Below are 20,104 nucleotides of genomic sequence, written 5' to 3' on the forward strand. Positions count from 1 at the left end.
GCCTGGACTTAATGCGTGCTGACGGCTCCCGTGCGATGTGGCCAGCCCTCCTCAGAGAGGAGTGGACGTGCTCGCCCGCCTTGACAGCAGAGGACAGTGTGGTTTCGGGAAGGGGCCCTGGCCCTGTGCTTCCCTGAAGCCAGATTAAATCAGACCCTTGCCTGTCTGACCTGGCCCCCAGCCGTGGTATGCAGCTAAACAAAGGCAGTTGTTGAAGTAATTCCGTGCCCCATGTGAAGAGGCTAATTGGTTTAGGCTTGACGTGTCAGCGATTCGTGATCTGGGCCTTTCGTTTGGATGTGGAGCCGGGGCGGGCTGGCTGGCTGGCAGGCGGCTGGCAGCGCACTGGGTAGCTGATGGGTGATGGGCGGTGTCCTGTCGCCCTCTAGTGGCCTCCGGAGCCACATGGGCATGTGCCCGGGAGCCGCCAGCGCAAGGTGCAGCTCCGCTATGCCAAGACAGCAGGTGAGAGGTGGGGCCTCCCGGCCACGGAGCTGCAGCTTTCCAGCTGGCCCTGGTGTCCCTTTTCCATGCAGCTCTGGCCGCTCAGCTCCCCTGTGTGCCTGGCACTGGCCACCAGCTTTTCTACAGCTCCACAGACCCACGTGGAACTTGGAGCACGCTGTGGCCCAGGCCTGTGCCAGGACGCCAGGACTGAGTGAAGCAATGACTCCAACTTTTCAGCCAGGGGTCTGGCATGAGTCGGCAGCCACAGTGCCTGCTGCTAATGGATTTCAAAGCTTGAACAAGCTCTCACCCCACGGCGCGGCCAGTCCTTGAGCATGTCCATGTGGCAGGATCAGGCTGTCCTTCCGCTTCTGGGGCAGGTGAGTGGGGCTCAGCGCACTGCTTCCCACCCTGGCTCCCTGGCTTGGTGGAGGCGAGGGCCACCGGCAGCCGGGCAGGGCAAAGCTGGTGGACGTGGGGGAGGGCTTCCTCCCTTCCCAGCCCCTTGCAGGAAGGCATGGTTCTGACCACTGAGCTGCTCTATCAAAGCACAGTCCATAAGTCTCCCCCTGCCTGCAGCCCCGGAAGAAGCATCGGGGCATCCTCTCAGCCACGGGGTCGCGTCCGAGGGAGGAAAGCTGGGTCAAACCCCTTGAATGAAGAGCACTGTGGGGTCAGTAGTTCCTCTCCTGCCCCTAGAACCTGGGCTCCCCCTGTTCCCACCAGGGCTGGTTCAGCCGTTCAGGCATGGGTACCCACAGGCTTGTCCGCTGGACCACGAGCCCATCTGGGAACACACAGGGCCTGGCTCGGTGTGGTTGGGACAGGGAGATGTCCCCTGCCCTCATCTTCATGCTTGCATCCTGCCAGGCAGCTGAGTCCTCCCTGGGCCTTCCAGCTTCTATGCTGAGTTAGGCCTGTGTTGCACACATAGCTGTGGGCGTTCCACCATGCCACGTGACTCCGAGTGCTGCCAAACACCAGGTGCGGTGCCAGCTACGTGGAAGACATGGAGGTGAGGGGCAGTCTTTGCTGGCCCACACACAGGTGTTGGGGGGAGGGCAGCACGGTGGAGAAGAGGCCTGGGAAGAGCCCAGGCCCAAGTCCAGCACCACAGACACCGGGTGTGAGAGTGCCCCCTGGTGGACAGGTGGGTGAAGAGCTCAGGAGCGGTGGCAGTGTGAATGATGCTGGAGCTGGGCCAGAGGAGACCTGCACGCAGTCTCATCTCTAACCCCCACCCCCCACTCCCTTCCTGCTCCCTACTTGCCTGGAAAACGCTCACTGTGGACATGAAGGAAGGGAAAGGCCTGGTGACATTGGATGGTTTGTGCCATAGCCCAGGCAACAAGGACACCTGCACGGGGAGCCACACGCAGCCTCGTCACAGACTCCCTCAGGGTGAGGAGGTACTGGACAGGGTGCCAGGTGTGCGAAGTTGGGGATGAGCAGGTGAGGCAGTGCTGTGGCTGGGGCCTGAGGGGGCATCTGGGCACGAGCAGCTGCCAGCCCCACGTGCCACCACCATGGCCTTCTCATGAACTCTGCATGTCACCCAGACCCAGTCAAGGGAACCGATACTGGAGGGGCAGTGGCTTGGCCAAGGTGACCCTGTAGGCAAGGCAGCTAGCACACATCCCCAAGGGCTCTCAACACTGGACAAACGCCGGGAAGTGGAGAGCAAGCTGGCAGCCAGGACAGGGACAGGTGGCAATGTTTTCTGGGGACAGTGGAGTCGCTGTCAAGTTGTGTCCCCTGAGAATGCTCCCCCCCCTGCAGTTGGCCACCTGCCACCTGCGAGACATCTCCCTGCTACCAGCCCCGCTGTGCCCCTGGCCTTCCTGGCCATCCCTGCAAAAGCGCAAGGGCTTCCAGACCCCACGGCACTGCCAGCCCACTCAGTGAGCCAGGTCTGAGCTGCAGAGAGATGGGTGCAGGCCAGGCCAGGGACACGCCACACAACACCCGTCTCTCTCGGGTCAGATTCTAGAAGGACAGTGGGGAAGCATCCAGCCCAGCATGGTGGGCAGGTGACAACAAGCCCTTTCCTGAGGTCCTCTCAGATGGCCAGACAGCTGGGAAGGACACGTCACTTCACTTCATGCCTGATGTCACAGGGCCCACGGTGATCTGGTTTGGAGGGAGCAGGGCTAAGACTTGAACCCATATCTGCCAGCTTGTGGCTCTCGCTTAGCTCTGCTTGCCCATGCTGCCTGAGCTACTGAGCGAGGGGCTCCAATCCCGGATGAGCCCACTGTTTGCCTTGGGGAGGGGAGCTACATGTGGGTGTGGGGCAGTGACTTACCCCTTCCATGGGTGCTATGAGCAGGTCGTACAGGGCCCGCAGCGGGGGCTTGGCCAGTGAGCTCTGTCTCCTTGGGAGAGATGAGGTGCCATCCTTGGTGGGCGATGCCGTGCTGAACAAGCTGGTCACGCTCTGGCAGCTCCTGCGGAGGGAGCGCCAGGTCACCCACCATCGCCCCACCCACTGTGTGGAAGGCAGGTCACACCCACAGCAGTGCCCGCAGGGCCGTCACCTGGTCCCGCTCTGCCCTGCCCTCCCAGGGGACGCTGTCTGCAAGCACAGAGAGAAGCAGCAGTGCATGGAAGCACACGTGTCTGGAGCCTGTCCACAGTCCAGGCGTCCCACAGTGTCACCCCCAGGACTGATTCACAGCCGGCATTGAGCCACTGTGCACAGGCAGGCATGGGGAACCAGGAATGCTACCATGGCCTGTGGGAGCCACAGACGGGACCAAGAGCCAGCCGGCCTGGCCTGGGGCCGCGAGCTGAGGCCCCAGAGCTTTGTCCGTGTGGCTGTGGCGTACCAGCCTGCATTTTAGCTGCTGTTCCCGGCTGGGGTTTTCTTGGCATCCCATGGGCGTGCTCACGCTCCCCACTCCAACAGCGCGAACACAGGAGCTGATACCATCATTGTCTTGTTCACTTGGAGCGTGGCTCCAAGCCCCAGCTGTCTTGCAGGCACTGTCCTGGGGCCCACCAAGGACAGCCTGCATGGGTGCCTATGGACGAGGCACTCAGGGCAGGGAACAGAGCTGCTGAGGCACAACCAAGGGGCGACTGCCCCTTTGCCCGGTCACCTGCTGAGGCCCGTCTGGATGGTGGGCAGGTTTCTCAGCTCCAGGTAAACTTGGTACGTGGGGGTGGGGAGTGGGGCTTCCACCAGAACCATGGCCTGCTGGGCGTGGTGTGTGCTGGCTCACGGGCAGTGACGGCAACCCTGTGTTGTATAAGAGGAAACCAAAAGGCTGCTTTCCCAGGGTCACACCCCAATCCATGACATTGTGGCAACCCAAGCTTCCTCCCCACAGACCTCGGGCAGGGTCCTGGGCGGTGCCCAAGCCTAGAGTTCTGTGTACCCTCTGCCCCTGAGCTCACTCCGGTGACAGCATGGCAACATGCCTGGGAGGCAGGGAGCCTGGCCATGTCCGCTCACTCAGGAAATGGGTCATCACAGGCGACAGGAGCACGCCTACCCAGGAGTGACACTCGGGGTCCCACTTAATTCCAGAGGACACACTGCAAAGAGCAGCTTGCCCCTGAAGGGGAGATCAACAGCTCGCTCTCCAGAAGGGATGCCGTGGCGGCTGTCACCTTCCTGTTTATCACTGCACATGCCCGCCCTTGGTGGCGGACGGGCCCTGCCGCCCACACGGCACCCTTCCCCCTATGCCCCTCCCACACCCACAACAGCAGAATCCAGCCGGGGGGCCTCTGGGGAATGCCATGCCCCTGCGTGAACCTGAGGCACCTCAGCCAAGCTAGCTCTGGGGCAGCACCACGAGCTCCGCTTTGGGTCTTGCTGTGCAGCGGAGATGCGGGGAGCCCCAGTGTACCCAGATGCAGGCACTCATTCCAAGATGCCAAGACCAGACCGTCTGCCCGTCTGACCCCACCCAGATGAACACGGGACACAGGCCAGGAGGGCCTCCCTGCTGGCAACGGAGCCATGGAAAGCAGGGCCAGGGGCAGGCTCCAGCAGATGTGGGAGAGGAGTGTGCTGAGTCAGCCCCTGCCTTGGGCCAATCACTCACCGGGGCCTCTGTGTGCCTGTGCAGGACAGTGTTGCCTGCCGGTGCTGTGTGGGGACAGGGGACACAGGCTGGTGGCCTGGGCAGGTGGCAGGAGCCCAGGCCAGGGGTGCTGGCCCACACAGTGGCATCACTAACCTATCAGCCATTCTGCTCCCCCCAGTGCCCACTGAGTGGGACTGGTTCTGACAGAGGCACACACACAGTGTCCCTGTTAGTGACCTGGGCTTCTGGTCACGCTCTACCGGCAGAAGGCGCAGCAGACAGGCCAGGCACAGGACAGGGAAGTGGCTTAGTGAGGGAGGGCAGGCAGGTGGGCTTCCCTGCACTGCCCGGCCATTCGGGGAACCTGCTCTGGCCTCAGGGCTGGGCTTGCAAAGCTGCCGTGCTCAGACCACATACTGCCCTCCCCTAGATTGGCAAACAAGGAGCGGTTCTCAACACCTGCCCCATCCATGGCCTTCTGGGGGGATCCACTGCATCCCCGGGCAGTCGAGACTCAAGAGCAAGATGCTACTGTGCCGCCAGCGCAAAGCCCTGCGTCCGAGCCACCGTCTTCGCAGCACCGCCATCGCCTTCCTCGTCCTGCTCTTCTCCGGTCTTCAAGTCGGCCCATGTCCCATCTCCACATGCTGACCCTGGCGTTCCATGCCCCCCACCATGGGGCAGGCTCTCAGCCCCCTGTGCCAGGCCCCTGTGTTGACTGGCAGTTCCTAGACCACCGGCTCTGGAGCTGGGCACCAGCCATGGCCTGGGCAGGTGAGGCGGTTACCCTTGGGCCTGACTCCCGCCCGCTGTTGCCAAAAGCAGTCCTGTGACCTGGCGACAGTCACAGGCGTCAGCTGGCCCCAGCAGTGGCCACCTCTGGTAGGCACTGTGCCTCACTCTGCTGAGACAGCAGCGGAGCTTGGGCAGGAAATCAAGAGTGACCGACTGTCCCAGGACCCCGGGAGGTGTGGTCCTGGGGAAGGTCTTGGCTTGAAGCCCAGAGGCCAGGACATGGCCCTCCCTGGCACTGTGGTGGGCTCTGCCAGAGGTGTTTCTACCCCCAGGTGTCGGTGCCGTGACTGCCTGGCACCTGCACAGCCTTGCTGGTAGCCACAGCCAGGGTGGGAAGAAGCTGCACAGAGTGAGAACTTGAAGTTGCAGGGAGGCCTGCTGCTCAGCCCCAGCCCTGGCGGGCGTCTGCAAATGCCAGAGGCCTCCAGGGCATCAGCAGGCCATGGGATGCTGGCCGGCAGGCCTCTCTCTCAATCCCCCCTTTTCCTTGCTTCCACAATGTAGGGTTGTGATAAGGTCGTCTTGGGTTTCCTGAAGTTTGCAAAATTTCCTCTGTCTAGGCCAGCCCTGCCCGCCTTGTGCCCCTGTGGCACCTGCTGTGTTGTGTCAGGCAGGGGCAGGGACCTTTCAAATGCAGTCATCTCCCAGGGAAGTTGGCACCACCTCTCCATGCCCCAGGACCATGTATTCCACGTCCCAGAGCCCTGGCTCAGGCTAGTTCAGCTGCGTAGCCCCGGCGCTCCAGCAGGGGGCGCTGCTTCCTAGCCACCATTCACTGCTGTGCCCTGGACACTGGGCGCCTGCCTTAGGTGATGAATATTAACCTCCTGGATAAATACTTATCCCGGCAGTCTACGGCGGCAGGGAGAGGCACGGATGTGGGGACAGAGAAGGGAAGCTACTGAACTGTGTGTGCGCGGACAGGAGCCTGCCTGGCTGTACTCACTGCCCATGAACCCCTGATTGGGGCTGGACAGAGCTGTCCCTGCAGCAGGTGCCCTGCCCAGCACCCAGCACCTGCCAAGAGGGAGCTACTCCAAAGGCGCCCCAGCCCAGCCCGGGCATGGCTCTCTCAAGCCAGACCACTCAGGGGATAGCCAGAGCTGGCCCCAAAATCTTGTCCCATGTGTGCCTGCAACTAGTGCAGATTCCAGGAGCTGGCAGGCAGGTGGGCTGAGTGATCCCTCCAGCATAAGCCAGTCCCATCGGCATACACAGTCCCCAGCTGCTTTCCCCGGCTCCTGCTTTCCGCTCCTCCTCCTCCCTGCTCGGGTGGGCATGCCCTGAGCTTCCCTGAGCTGGGGCTCAGCCCCGCAGGACTGCACCTGCTGGAGAACCCTGCACACCTCCTGGATCCTGCTCTCTGGGAAGCTGTTGGCTGGCACATCATCTCATGCCTGCTTCCTCGGCTCTGAACCGGCTGTGCTCGGATCCCCTGTGAGCCCCGGGCACGGCAGGCTGTGGGGCTGGGAGCTGGCCTGAGAGCTACACTTGAGCTGCAAGGAATGACTGCAACAATTAATTGGCAAATCTGTGACATTCGGGTAACTGGAGATGCCTCAATTCAATTAAATGAAGCATTCTGATGCCAGCCCGCGACTTCCCTCCGCATGAAAGGCGGCCTCTAGTGGGAGACCTACAGTGTCAGACACTTGATTTGAAGTGCTTATGCACCAAGCTGCAGGCACTTTCTTAATTACCAAGCACCGGGTCCCCTCACCCCCTCCTTGGGACAGCAGCAAGAAGAGGGGGCTGCTCAGACTGGGACCCCCGCTCTTCCAGCTACACCTGGCACCTGCTGGCTCGGGGGTGGGGGTGGGCAGCTGCAAGTGGCGTCCCACCTCTTGTTCCTGGACTGTTCTGGGCATGCCAGGATAGGGTCGTGGTACCTGCCTCCCCAGGCAGCCCTGGCCAGGAGTTGCGGCCACAGAGCCTGAGAGGGCTGGAAGACGCCCCCTGCTGCCAGCAGGCCTGTTAGTACCTGGAGGCCTGTCTCCAGTTCTACCTGCCTGCCTTGTCCACGTGAAACAGCACCTGCCCCGGCGTCAGGGACCTAAGGGGGACAAGGAGGCCCTGGTCAAGTGCACAACCTGGGAAGTGACAGGGGCCTGGGCTCACCTGATGGGCCAGGCGAGAAACAGTGACTTCCATACAACATCCAAAGGGCCAGGGAATTTCAGAGGCGTGGTGGGGAGGGGGCCTTGTGAGAGATGAAGTACTTGGCGGGGGGCAGGTGCCTCTTGGGCCCTAGTCCTGTGTTCTGCAGCATCAAGGACAAGGGCAGGGTCCCTCCGGGTTAGGGCAGAGGAAGGCAGGAACAGAAGGATGACAGGGCCAAGGTCAAGCTCCGCCATCTTGGCTCAACTCCATGGAGACCCCAGTGGGAGAGCGACACAGCCAGATGTGTGCTGCCTCGGGGGGCAGCAGGGGCAGCACTGCAGCCCGGTGGGCAGCGGGGAGGGGTGTCACAGGACAGACTTAGTGGGTGTGGTCAGCCAGTGAGAACAACGCCCATCCCTGCCACTGGCAAGGTGAGGTGCTGAGGTTGCCCCTAGGAGCAATGCCGAGAACAGTGGCCATTTGGCATCGGGCACAGTGATGGTTGCGCCTGTCGGGAGGTCGGGGTGCCCAGGGATGAGAGGGCCTGCAGAGAAGTGAAGTGGGCAGAGAGGACCATGCACCGGGACAATAGCCCTGCTCTGAATGCAGCTCTCCCAGGAAGTGCCAGGGGCTCTGCTAAACCCCAGTTTCCGGTCCCCTAGCTTACCAACTCTGTGAATTTTGGAGTTTTTTTTTTTTTTTCATCCTGTGTAGCTCTGACACAGGTCCTCTAGGCCCCACGCTATGGATTCATGTGTTGGTGCAGTTAAACAACACTGGTAAAGCCCCCGGCCAGGTGGGTGCTGCGCCCAGCACTACAGACCAGACGGGAAGTGGCACAGCTAGCAGCACGGAGCCAGGCTCGGGGCAGGAGGCCGCCTGGGTCCTTCCAGCTTCCACGCAGCGAGTCCCAAGGCCGGGGCCAGCTGGCACCACTGTGTGTCCTCTGTGGCCTTCCTGGTGAGCCCGAGGAGGAGGAGGGGCACTGGCCTCCATCCCCAAGAGAACAGTGAGGGCACCCCAGGGTGTACAGGCCATGGGGGGTCAGAGGACCCCCTGCAACCGGTGCTAGAGCTGCCGCCATTTCACCTGCTGTGGGATTGGGGCCTCTCCGCCTCATCCATGGCCAGGGGTCTGGGCTAAGACACACACGGCTGGTCGCCGAGCACAGCAGCAAGAAATGGCTTCCCTACAGACTCCTGAGAGTGGCTGTGGTTTGCAGCAAGCGTGTCCCTGGAGCCCACAGAGGTGGTGTGGGAGCAGCCGTGTGTGCAGGGCCCCGTGCACTGAGCAGGGCTGGCTCCCTCGGCAGGGCGCTCCAGCTCAGTGATTTATGGATTTCTTGGCCCCTTTGCTCCTGGGTGAGCAGCTAGGCTGATCTGGGAGTGTGGCAGCCGTAGCTGATGTGAGTCAGGGGACCCTGGGCTGCAGGGTCTCCCTCTTGCCACCCCAGGGAGAAGGCTCTTTGTTCTGCTTTTGTCTGCAGGGTCTGTGCTGTGCTGCCACGGTTTTCCTGTTCGCCACGCACTGTGGTGGAAAATGTGTATTTTGAGTGCAGGGTGGGCACCCCCCATCGCCCCCTGGGAATGAGGGGCAGACATGACCCTAGGGACCAAGCAGTCTGCCCCTGGCCTGGTGGGCCCCGGGCTGACGCTCGGCAGGGCAGCACAGGTGCACATGCGTGTGTCCACGTGTATATGTGTGTGCATGTATGTGTGGCTGCACTTGGGGTCAGGTCACATGTGTTGGAAACTGAGAGAGAGAACCAGCCCTCAGGGAAGCCCTGGCCCTCAGAGGGCACCGTCCAGGACCACCCGGGCCCGTGTCCAGAGGGTTGTTCTGACTTTCATTGCCACCTCTACTGTGGGTCTTCCATGTCCCCTGGTGTGGCTCAGTGGGAGGGGGGCATCCACAGCCCAGAGCCCAACTCCCCTTTTACAGAGAGCAGCCCACCCCACACCCTGCCCCTCTCTTGGCCCCACAGGAGACCACCTGGGAATCGGCTAGCGTGACTCCTCCCAGAGGAGAGGACAGTGGCCCTGACCCCCGGGACCAGCCTCTTTCCTGCAGCTAGGGGCTGGGAGCGTCGGGCTCAGAGGACCTGGGTCAGAGCTGCACAGGACAACAAAACAAAACAATCTTCCCCAAATGAGCAACTCTATGCTCCAAATTTCACAGCATCAATAAGCCAGGGGACCGGAAGTACCTGAGTTGGCCTGAGCATGGGGCGCTGGCTCCCACTGCCTGAGGGCCTATGGCCAGCCCACCGGCTGGTCCACTTTGGGATACAAGGCCAAACGGGAAGAGGAGGGATGGGTGAGGCCGCCACCCCAACACACACCAACCTCACACCTTGCAAAGCCCGGCTCCTCTCAACCTCCACTTCCCTGGGAACAGCATGGCTCCCAGGCCTGCCGGGCATCAGGGCACCAGTGCAGGGCTCTTATAATTCCCACACTCAAAGAACCCAGCAGGCTAGGAGGCTTGCTCCCATTTCAAGGAAAACAGAGGCCAGCGAGTGACGGAGGGAGCGAGTCCAGAAGCTAAGTCCTGAGCTCTCTGCACTCTCCTCTGACCAGGCGTGCCACCACCGGCAGGACCACAGGCACCCCGCCCCCAGGCAGAAACTGCCAGAGCAGGGATGACAGCCCAGGCTTGTCTCCTGCCTCCTCATACCCGCTCACACTCCTGCATGGAACCGCAGGCCCCGAGGGCCGCTGCTGAGGGCACGGGGAAGGCCACAGCAGGGTGAGCAGCTGGCAGGCTCAGGCTGGCCACACTGCTGGTCCCTATGTCCCCCACCCTCGGCTCTCTGCCCACTCAGTGGGACCCTGGGAAACTAAACACACGTTCGTCACCCTGCCGGCACAATGGGAGGAAGCGGAAGCCAGGGCCTAGGTAAGAACAGAGGGCACACAATGGCCAGCTTGGCAGGGGCAGCCTCCTGTCCAGCACACAGTCTGCTGAGGCACAGAGCGGCCCGCAGCCCAGCATAGTGACAGGGGGACAGGTCCCCCTCAGCCATGCCTGCCTGCCCCTGTTGATCTGGGCCCAGCTGGGGCAGCTTCCTAAGAAAAGCACAGAGGTAGCTCAGGCCGATCAGCTCACGGGAGAGAGCCGAGCTCCCAGACAGACCAGGGCGTTGGGTTTGGACGAGCTCGGCCCTGGACCCGGCTTCTCCTTTTATCTGTGCACTGCCGGCTCTGCTCTCCCTGACCTCCCTGAGGTTCAGACCAGGAAGCAGGCAGGTACTCAGCCTGCAAGTGACCTGCCCAAGCTCCCCAGGTGACCACGGCCACACGCTCAAAGGTCGGCTCTGAGGTGAGAAGCAGCAGCAGACAGCCGCCCTCTAGGTCTCCTGGCTGGTGGCTCCCTGCCCCACGCCAGGCCGGGGAAGAGCTCCCACGTACCTGTTGAAGAGGTTGTTGCGACGAACCATGCGCAAGAAGCCTGTGGGGTCGGTGACCGAGTTCAGTTTGCTGTTCATTTCCTCTAGCTGCTGCTCCATGATGTCCCCGGCTTCGCTCTCCGTCTCGCTGCTGGCACAGCCTCTGCAGGAAAAAGTGCCCAGAGAGCCATTCAGGGAAGGGAAGGGCTTGCCTACAGGAGTCAGTTCTGTGCCAGTTCCGCTCCCGGGATCACCCGGGCCTGTGGCCCTCTGAGGGGTCCTCCCCACCCCAGGCCCTCTCCCCATAGGACCCGTGCCCAGTGTTTCTCAAGATGAACACTGGCTGGTCATTCGTGGCCTGTGAACTCTATAGCCAGGTGTTGTGTCTGATTGGGTACTGCACTTGCTGTGGCCAGCGTGTGCACGACACATAGCAGGGACCACTTGGTGGTGAGGGGTCTGCCAGGTAGGCTTCCCAGGGAGAGCTGGGGTGAGTGTGGCTGTGTGGTAGTCCTCCCAGCCAGTACAGAACCAGGGACACACACGTGCTGGGTGCCCAGGCCGTGCCCGGGAGTCACCTCACCCGGGACATACGTGCTGGGTGTCCAGGCCATGCCTGGGAGTTGCCTTACCCAGGACACGTGTGCTGGGTGCCCAGGCCGTACCCAGGAGCCACCTCACCCGGGACATGCATGCTGGGTGCCCAGGCTGTGCCAGGCATGTTTCAGAGGAGACAGCTCACCCAGGACACTCCTGCTGCCGCACCACCCAGCAGCGCAGGTCGTTGCTGGACATGTAGGCCAAGGAAGGCCACGGATGGGGCCATCCACAAGCTCAGCATGAGGGTGCGACTGTGGCTCAGTTAACACATCTGTATTTCCTCTGGTGCACATTTTAACAGAACTTCCCACAGTGGGTTGTACATACACGGGGACACCAAGGAGTGCCCTGATTCATCAGCACAATTAACTGACAGCAGGCTTAACAGCTGTAAGAGCCGCGCCCCGTGTGCCGAGGCAGAGGTGGCCGTGACGGTGACATGCATGTCGGTGGGAAGCTGCCTCATTCCCAGGCCCACTTCACATGAGGTCCTGGGATTCCAACCTCAGGAATGTGCACCCAGAGGACAGCTTCTTTTTGGTGCTTCCCATGGACTAGGCATTTGTGTGCACAAGTGGTGGGTGCCAGGCCCCTGGAGGAAGGGGGGAAGAAGCCAGGGTGAGGAAGAATGTACTCTACTTCCTCCTGGGAAGGATGACATGCCTCTCACCCCTCACGGGGTGCCGGCTGGCTGTGGACACATCTGTGGGTGAGAGCAGTATTGCGTGAGGGACCCACAGACTGCCTTCCCCAAGACACATGGGGCACTGCCCCTTCCCAAAGGCCCAAACAGAGACAAAGGGGGCATGAGAGAGAACCCACACCCTGCCCTGCCTCGCCTGCCCTCAGACTGGATGCAGACTAGAGCTCACGGGGCTGGCAGCCCTAGGTCTCAGCCAACTGAGATCCAGGGAACCCTTCAGCCTCCTTACTATTGTTGTTGCGTAAATAACCATCTACCCAGAAACACAACCTATTGTTGGTTTTAGCGCACATGGTAGAGACCGTGTGTGTGTGTGTGTGTGTATGTGTGTGTGTGTGTGTGTGCGCGCGCGCGCGCGCGCACGTGTGGGGTCTCTCTGGAAGCCCACAGCTGAGCATCCAGGAACCACTATGGCGCTAGCTGGAGGCTCCTCTTCCTCCCAGCCTGTGGGGTTGGGAAACAGCTCTCCTAAGACAGCAGGGTGCCTGGCACACAGCAGGACGCCCCAGGGAACTGCTGCACGAATCAAGGACAGACCGCACCATGCTTGCTTGTGGGCTGAGGACTTTTATAAAGCTGTGATCTGACCCATCCAGCATCTGCAATCATCTCTGCCCAAAACGCGAGCCAGCAGGTGCAGGCGGCTGCAGCCTAGGGGCGGGCAGGGCTGGGGGAACAGGTGGGGTGGAGGATGCTGGCTGGCTCCAGCTCAGGTGCCAGGTGCCCTCAGCCCAAACACAACAGACTCTTGTGTGTGACTGGCGGGGGAGGGAGTGGTCAAGCCCAGGAGAAGGCAGGGAAACCTCTGCTGTAGGGGACAAGGCCTCATTCCTCTTGCTGTCCCACTGGCCCGGCTGGCAGCTGAACAGGCACGCATGGCTCCCTGTGGGGGCTGAGAGGCCCTGTGCAGCAGAGACCCTGGTAAATATCATTCTACAAGCAGCTCTGTCCAGGGACACATTTGTCATTTGAATGCGACCTCCTGCTTGCGACTGAGGGATCTGCTTGTCAGAGCAGGGGGCAGCAGAATCAGCGGGCACCAGTGTCCTCTCACAGCCCCCTCCTGCTGGCAGCCACCATGCTGAGCCCTCATGCATCTGCTTAACGGGGCTTTTCCCTGCTTCCTGACCCTTCAGAGTGTTAACACCGAGGGAGAAACAAACAGGCGATGTCACAGATAAGGGGACGACGCATTTGCAAAGCAAGGCTCAGCTCTTGGGTTGCAAGGGCGGGGCTCACGTCAGTGGCGCTGCCCGCTGAGTGACTGCCTGGGGAGGGGAGGGGAGGAAAACGGGCACATCACCCCTGGGGATAGTCAGCTCACTTTCCCTGGGCATGCTTACTGAGCAGGCCTCGTGGGCAAGGGTGGCAGGGCTGGCCAAGTGACGGTCACACGGTCCTGGCCTCATAGGTCCCACAGGTCGCCGCGTTCACCTCCCACCCACATGCTTCATTGCGCTTGTTACTCAAGAGATGACAACCTGTTATCTGAAACTCCCTGTCCAAACTCCCGTGTGCCTGACTGTGCCTCCTGTTGGCTCCAGCGGGACAGATGGCACGTCAACTTACACAGTGAGATCACCGCTGCTACTGAGGTCTAAGAGCAGCTCCGGTGCTGCTCACTCGTCCGGCCACGAGTGGCCCAACTGCGCCTTGGACACGGTCACCATAGAGCCAGGACAGGCCAGGCCCCCTCAGGCCAGGACTACCTCACGGTAGAACATGAGAGAACATGTGAGAACATGAGGCTACCAAGGGGTAAACGGTGGTGCAGACAGAACCTCGAGAACATTTCAACATGTGGCCTTGCAGGAGGGCCGGAAAGCAGCCCACTGCTGGCCGACCAGCTGCCCGGCACCGCCCAGCGAGGCAGGCCCTGGACACCAACACCTTCCTCTCCTTTCTCCCCGCTGTTCTACTCAGCTCAGCCCAGGACTCTGTACCCTCGGTCCTGCTGGCAGTCCTGGGCCTCAGGATTCTAGCTCAGTGCCCCTTGCCTGGCCCTTTCCATTTCTGGGCCCTGAAGGGACACAGAGGGCTCTGTCTCTGCATCCTGATCAGGCACCTGTCCATCAGCCAGGGTCCTGGGAGACTGCCTGCTCCGTGTCCTACCGCAGAGGAGTAGGAAGCTGGAGTTTTAGATCATCACGGTCATGGACAGCAGTGAGCGAGGGCCGAGGTGAACATCAGAACACACCTCCTTGGGGTGAGGGGGCATGGGGAAGAGCAGCTTTGCCATGGTGCCCACCTGCCCCACCAGCCTCTCTCTGTGCCAGGGGCCTGCGTGCTTGGGGAACCATCAATCACGCCATCTCCAGATACAGGCTCCAGAGTGGTCACACATGGCGTCTCTGTGGAGACGGCAACAGTCCATGAATCAAGCCCGTGGAGCCAGGCCCGAGCTCACCCTGCTCCGGGGAGGATCTGCATGTACCGGCACGGCCTTCCCAGCTCTGCGACCGCACGCTGTCCGTCTTCCCTCTGACAGTCACAGCCAAAGCCCCCACAGCTTCATTTTTATTTATGTCCCCTCGTTTCCCCTTCCTCCCTGCCCCCACGTCTGCACTCCTGCTCCATTGATACCTAGTTAATTCCACCCTGAAGTAGTCCAAAGCTGGCTGCGGCCGGTGGGAGGCCAGGCTGCTTCCTACACACGGTCAAGGGCAGCTTAACACACCTTCTTCCCAAACAAGGTTCTCTTTACAACCATGAAACCCGAGGAAGCAACGGCCCCCGCGACGTTTGTTTCTGCTGCCCTCAATCAGCTAGTGTGCCCCGACAGCCCGGGGCCTGGTCTGCCCGCCTCCTGTGCAGGGTCACAATGGGGAGCTCCCAGGGACCCCCCACTGCTGACTGGACCAGAGGAGAAGACTTCCTTAAGCTCGGTGGACGACGGGTGACTGGCTGAGATGGAATTCTGTGGGAGAAGTGAGTGATTCCACAGACCTGGGACAGCTCCGGGAAGCGGTGGCCGTCTTCCCATGCAGGGACTGGCAGCAGAGGGCGTTCCAGCTGCAAACCCGGGTGCCACACGGAGAACCACATGGCCCGGCAGAGCTTCCCTTTCTGCACCTCCTCACCCTGGAAACTTACTAGAAACCCTCCTATGTGGTTTAGGCAAATGGAGGGGGAGATTTCTGTGGGCAGAGAAGAAAGGGGTAGGTGCCAAAGTATCCTTGGAGTCCTGTGAGATGCCAGCGCCTGCAGCCCAGGCCCCAAGCTGCCCTGGCATCATGTACACTTCGGGGGCATGAGGCCAGCAGGTCAGGCAACAGCGGGAGACAAAGCTGCAGGAATCACCCTCGAGGGTAAGGGCCGGCCAAGGGCTACCTGCCTTGAGAAAATTCTCCAACGCATCCACTTGTTCTGCATGCAGACCTCACAACTGGAGGGCAGTGGGCACAGGGACACACCAGTCCAAAGCCACGCCCAGGACAATGACTCCCGTCTCCCCCGCTGTGGACTGGCCCATCAGTGCTGTGGTGTCTTGTCAGAAGTCAGCCACTCAGCTCCCTGCAAATGCTCGTATTTGGATGGAATGAGATCCACGTCCTTGCACCCGTATGACACTCCAGACATGGCTGTTGTATGCAGCTGTGCGGGACCGTGATCCATACTATCATCAACAATTACTGGAAGAACAGACATGCTGTGGGGCTGAGGGCACGTGGGTACATTTACTTGGCAGGAATATACACTCACACACACGTGGAAACATTTACCTGGCAGCAATCTATACACACACACACACCCCCTCACCTGCCAGGAATCTGTACACACACACACACACACCCCACAACGCCTGCTTCGGCTGGTATACGGGTACACACACACCCCCTCCACAATGCAGGCTGATGTGTCCTTTGGCTGGTATGCGGGTAAAGAACAGAAGTCCGCCCCCAAAAAGCTTTCTAGGGAACAGGGCCAGGGCAGTCCTGTGACCTTAGGGATGCAGAGCGAGCGGGTGGTTTTGGCTTAGACGCGCACGGCGCTGCCTCCAGGGGATCTCATGGCCTGGACTTGTCGGAGTCTATAGTCACGTTAGGAGGGGCAGCGGGAGTGCCCGTCCCAGGAAGCAGAGCCACTGAACACATGAGAAAGTTCCACACCTGCTAGCTCAATGACCTATGTGTGAGAGTGCAGACACCTAGTGATTCAAAGGCTCCACTACTTGGCCGTCTGATTTTTTTTTTTTTTTGACATCTTTGCTGAGAAGGTGCTGGCAATGGAGTTCTCCCTGACGACGTGCCTCTCAGCGGCTCCAGCATGCAGCTGCTTCGGTCACATCAGTAAGGCCAATATCACCCCTGCGAGCACGTGGGCTGATTCCCATTCCTTCCAGACACTTCTCATGGGGCACAGGGCAAGGAGGCAAAACAGGGGGAACTGCAGATTCAAAGACCGTGCTTCGGGGGGCACCTGGCACGCTCAGTGGGCTTCTTCCTTCCCCAGTGCCCCAAGTCCGTGTGTGTGATTACACACACACACACACACACACACACACACACACACACGTGCACAGGCATGCCCAGTCAAGCGTGTCATCCTGACCACTCTGGAGTGTTCGAGCACCAGATGGGAGCAGGTGAATGCCCATGGTAAAGGGCAGGTGGTGCCCACAGAAGCTGGCCCTGGGAAGCTCAGCTACACCCCAACACTGGTGGCAATGTGCCCCTCCTTGATGAGAATGCTGAAGTCCAGAGACAATTAGTATGGTCAGCATACCCTGCTTTACTTTCCAAACCTAAAAGCAGAACATACTTTTGAGTCAAATGTTTAAAATTGATCCCAGAGCCAGCCAGGTGGAAAAGCGGTACCTCTTCCTGCCTGTGCAAAAGGCATGTGACCAGCATGGCACAAACACACAGCAGGTGCCACGCCACGCCACGGTGCACGTGTTCATAGATGCGTGTGCATGGGAAATGACGTCAGCATGGGGGTCTCTCACTGAGGTGCATGAACCCTCAACCCCAGACGCACCCTCAAGCTGAAATGGGGATTCCAGACCCACAGCCTGACTCCTGCTGAGCAGATGTCGTTGTTCTTTTGTGTCTCTGCTCTGCCACGGGTGGGGCTGCGCTGGGAGGGAGTGGCCTATACAGCTAGACTTTGTCAGGGCTGTGGCTGCAGGAGCATTGGCCACGGAGGGCTCAAAGGCATGCCACTGGATCCAGGGGCCGAGAAGAAAGGTGCAGAACTAAAGTGGCAAGGCAGTCAGCTGGGAGGCCCGAGAGAAAGCCAGGCATAACTTTGACCACCTGCAAAGTCAGAGGTCCTCCCAGGCCAGCTGGCCAAGCCAGCAGGACGTCTACCGCTGGACCTGCCTTCCTTCCAGTCCCTCGTGGTGGGGCTCATTGGGCCGAGCAGCAGGCAGAACTCCCTGCTAGGATTTGGTAGGCTTCTTCTCATTGGTAATCACGGGCCAAACCAAACTGGCCATGTTCAGCCTAATGGGGGAGGGAGTGACACAACCCCCGGCTCGCCCTGATAGTGAGGGCATCTCCTGAGTTCACACAACCCTAGGCAGAGGAAAGCAGGTAGCCTTTTCCTCTTCCTGGATTTATTTTTTTAAGACGTATTGATTATGTGGAAGAGAAGAATGACAGGGAGGGAAAGCTCACTCTTCCATCTACCGGTTCACTCCCTAAAGGGCTGCAGGGGCTGGGACTGGACCAGGATGAAGACACGAGCAGGAGTCTCATCACCTGGGGTGCAGGCACTTGGGCCATCCTGACACGCAGCAAGCACCATGATGCCGACCCCCTTCCTGGAGTCAGGCTTCTGCTCCAAAGTGCTGCGAGGGTACCGTACCTTCCCCTCCCTCAAGTGGCCATGCACTCCAAACCATGGCTCTGTGTAATAAGGGTCTGCAGGCAGGTGGCTACTTTTGCCCACGTAGGAATTGTTTGCTGTGTGGCTGAGTATGGGCATCACTGGGCTCCTGGCTTTGGAGAAACAAAGGCATCCACTTTGGACAGTGCGGGACGGAATGGGCCCATCCACACAGATGGCCTGCAGGGCTGTCAGGGACAAGATGCTCCAAGACTGCCCTACGTGTCACGCTGTGACCTCAGGAATTCCAGCCCATGATGGACACCTATGCCCTCTGTCACAGGCCAGGAATCGCAGAGTCCAGCGTAGATGGACATGGGTGCCATGGGGCCCTGTGCAGGGGGATGGGGAGTCTGTGCTTAAGGGAGCTCCTCGCTTCCTCTCAGGGGCAGTGGCACTTGAGATGAGCCCAGGGATGATCCAGGTGAGGATGGCAGAGTATTTTAGGGGGGATTGGAAACAGAGAATGCAAAAAACACAAATAAATGATCAGTTGGGCCCGACATGCCCAGGTCCACAGCTGCTGTGGCATGGAGCCATAGAAGGCGGAGCAGGCGTGCCCAGGCCAGACTGCTACTACCTGGGGCCAGTCCAGTTTTCAAATCTTACTTCCCACCCACGTCTGAGAAGCCCACTGCATCCACACCAGGCACCCTCCACTCCGTGCACGCACCCTGCAATGTGTGCGTGGGCACCGCCTCCACATGCACACTGACTGCCCACATGTAGGTGGACGTTACATCTCTCCCTTGCAGACCAGTTCCAAGGCGTCCTCTGAACACCTGTAAACACCAGCTCGGAGAGCCCCACACGAGCCTTGCCACCTCTCGGGGCTCCAAGCTGCCCTGGGGCCAGGAGCCTGCTTGCTACAGGCATCAGGGCCGCAGGGCACTGCCATCATTTCCGCCATGCAGTATCAGCACCCAGGCGCCATGCATACATGCTAATTTCCTCTGCGCCTACGTCCCTGTGGAAACCACAGGCCATTATGACTGCAAATGGTCCCCAAAGCTTGCCGGGAGGCCTGTTTCCCTTGTCCACCAAGAACCCAGAGGGTGCGTGGGAGGAACATTTGCATTTAGGACACACAGGCTCTGCAGGATGCAGGGGCTGGGGCCGCTGGATGGGGAACTGTGGCGTTTGGCTTGCTTAAAGATCTTTGTTTCCTACGATGGCACGGATACAAGTTATGGTAAAAAGCCAAATGACACCTCTAACAAATGAGAAAGAGCCAGGGGTTTAGGATAATGAGAGTATTACAGCCAAGCTCCTACTGTGGCTTCTTACAATGGGAGTCGAGCAGCCGAGCCTGCATGGACGTGGCGGCCAGAGTTGTTTATAAATACAGTGAACTCTAATTCGTCTTAATGAAAAATGCATATTCTCACACAACGTGATTCCCTAAAGTGAGGGAGCTGGGGGGTGTGGCGATGGGCAGCTTTACGTATGATCCTCTAAATCTAAGTGAATATTGCACATATTAGTTAAGATTTCTATGCAAATAATGTTCCCAAGAGTTATCACAACCCAAGACTTGACAGAGAAAAGTCAAGATGTGATAACACGCTGGGCAAAGCCTGGAGGGAAGGGGAGTGTTAGGCACCGGACACGCCTTCCCGACGCCCAAGGGTGACCGCTGCAGTCACCGATCATCGACACCCAAGGCACCCATGGCTGAGAGGGGGAGGTGGGGACTCCTAGGGTTCCCAGCGGGGGTCATGGAGATCAGGGCAGCTGCCTCCCCCACCACCCCAACCCCTGCCTCTGGGATGATCTGGGAAGGCAGATCTGTTATTGCCTAAATTAAACTCTGGGTGCAGACAGTACCGTATGTTTGCCTGCGGCATTTGTTTCCTGAGAAATCTCTAGAAACACTGGTTTTCTGAAACAGGTCAAAGCCACGTGGGATTTTCCTTTGTTGATGCTGGTCTTTAACCTCTGGAAGAGAACCTTCTCTCTCTACTCCCCCCGCCCCCCATCGCCCCACCCCAGCATAGTACATTTTTTTCTCTTTCCCTAATTGGATTTTTTGAAAGGATCCGTGTCCCCTTTCCCTTGCAGATGCCTGAGATATGGCTCCGTACAAAAGCTGCTGGCTGGTGTCATTCCTGTCTTTTTCTGCCACATTAACCCGGTAGGGGGCTTCACAGCCCGAGATTTTTTGAAAAGCTGTTGTCAAGTCTTGAAAGCCTCCACAAGCAA

General features: G+C 59.8%; 1 protein-coding gene across 3 annotated transcripts in view; it reads right to left on the reverse strand.

Annotated features, from left to right (window-relative positions):
* Window positions 1–20,104, reverse strand: part of TTC28 (tetratricopeptide repeat domain 28) — a 502,210-nt gene that overhangs the window by 15,487 nt on the left and 466,619 nt on the right. For all 3 annotated transcript variants that reach the window (XM_058656472.1, XM_058656471.1, XM_058656473.1), the window contains 2 exons: window positions 10,790–10,930; window positions 2,753–2,894 (listed from right to left, as the gene is read on the reverse strand). In XM_058656472.1, the coding sequence (XP_058512455.1) occupies window positions 2,753–2,894; window positions 10,790–10,930 (283 nt within the window). The remainder of the gene's footprint in view (window positions 1–2,752; window positions 2,895–10,789; window positions 10,931–20,104) is intronic.

This window comes from Ochotona princeps, chromosome 29 (assembly GCF_030435755.1).
Source record: "Ochotona princeps isolate mOchPri1 chromosome 29, mOchPri1.hap1, whole genome shotgun sequence".
In the NCBI taxonomy this organism is placed as follows: domain Eukaryota; kingdom Metazoa; phylum Chordata; class Mammalia; order Lagomorpha; family Ochotonidae; genus Ochotona; species Ochotona princeps.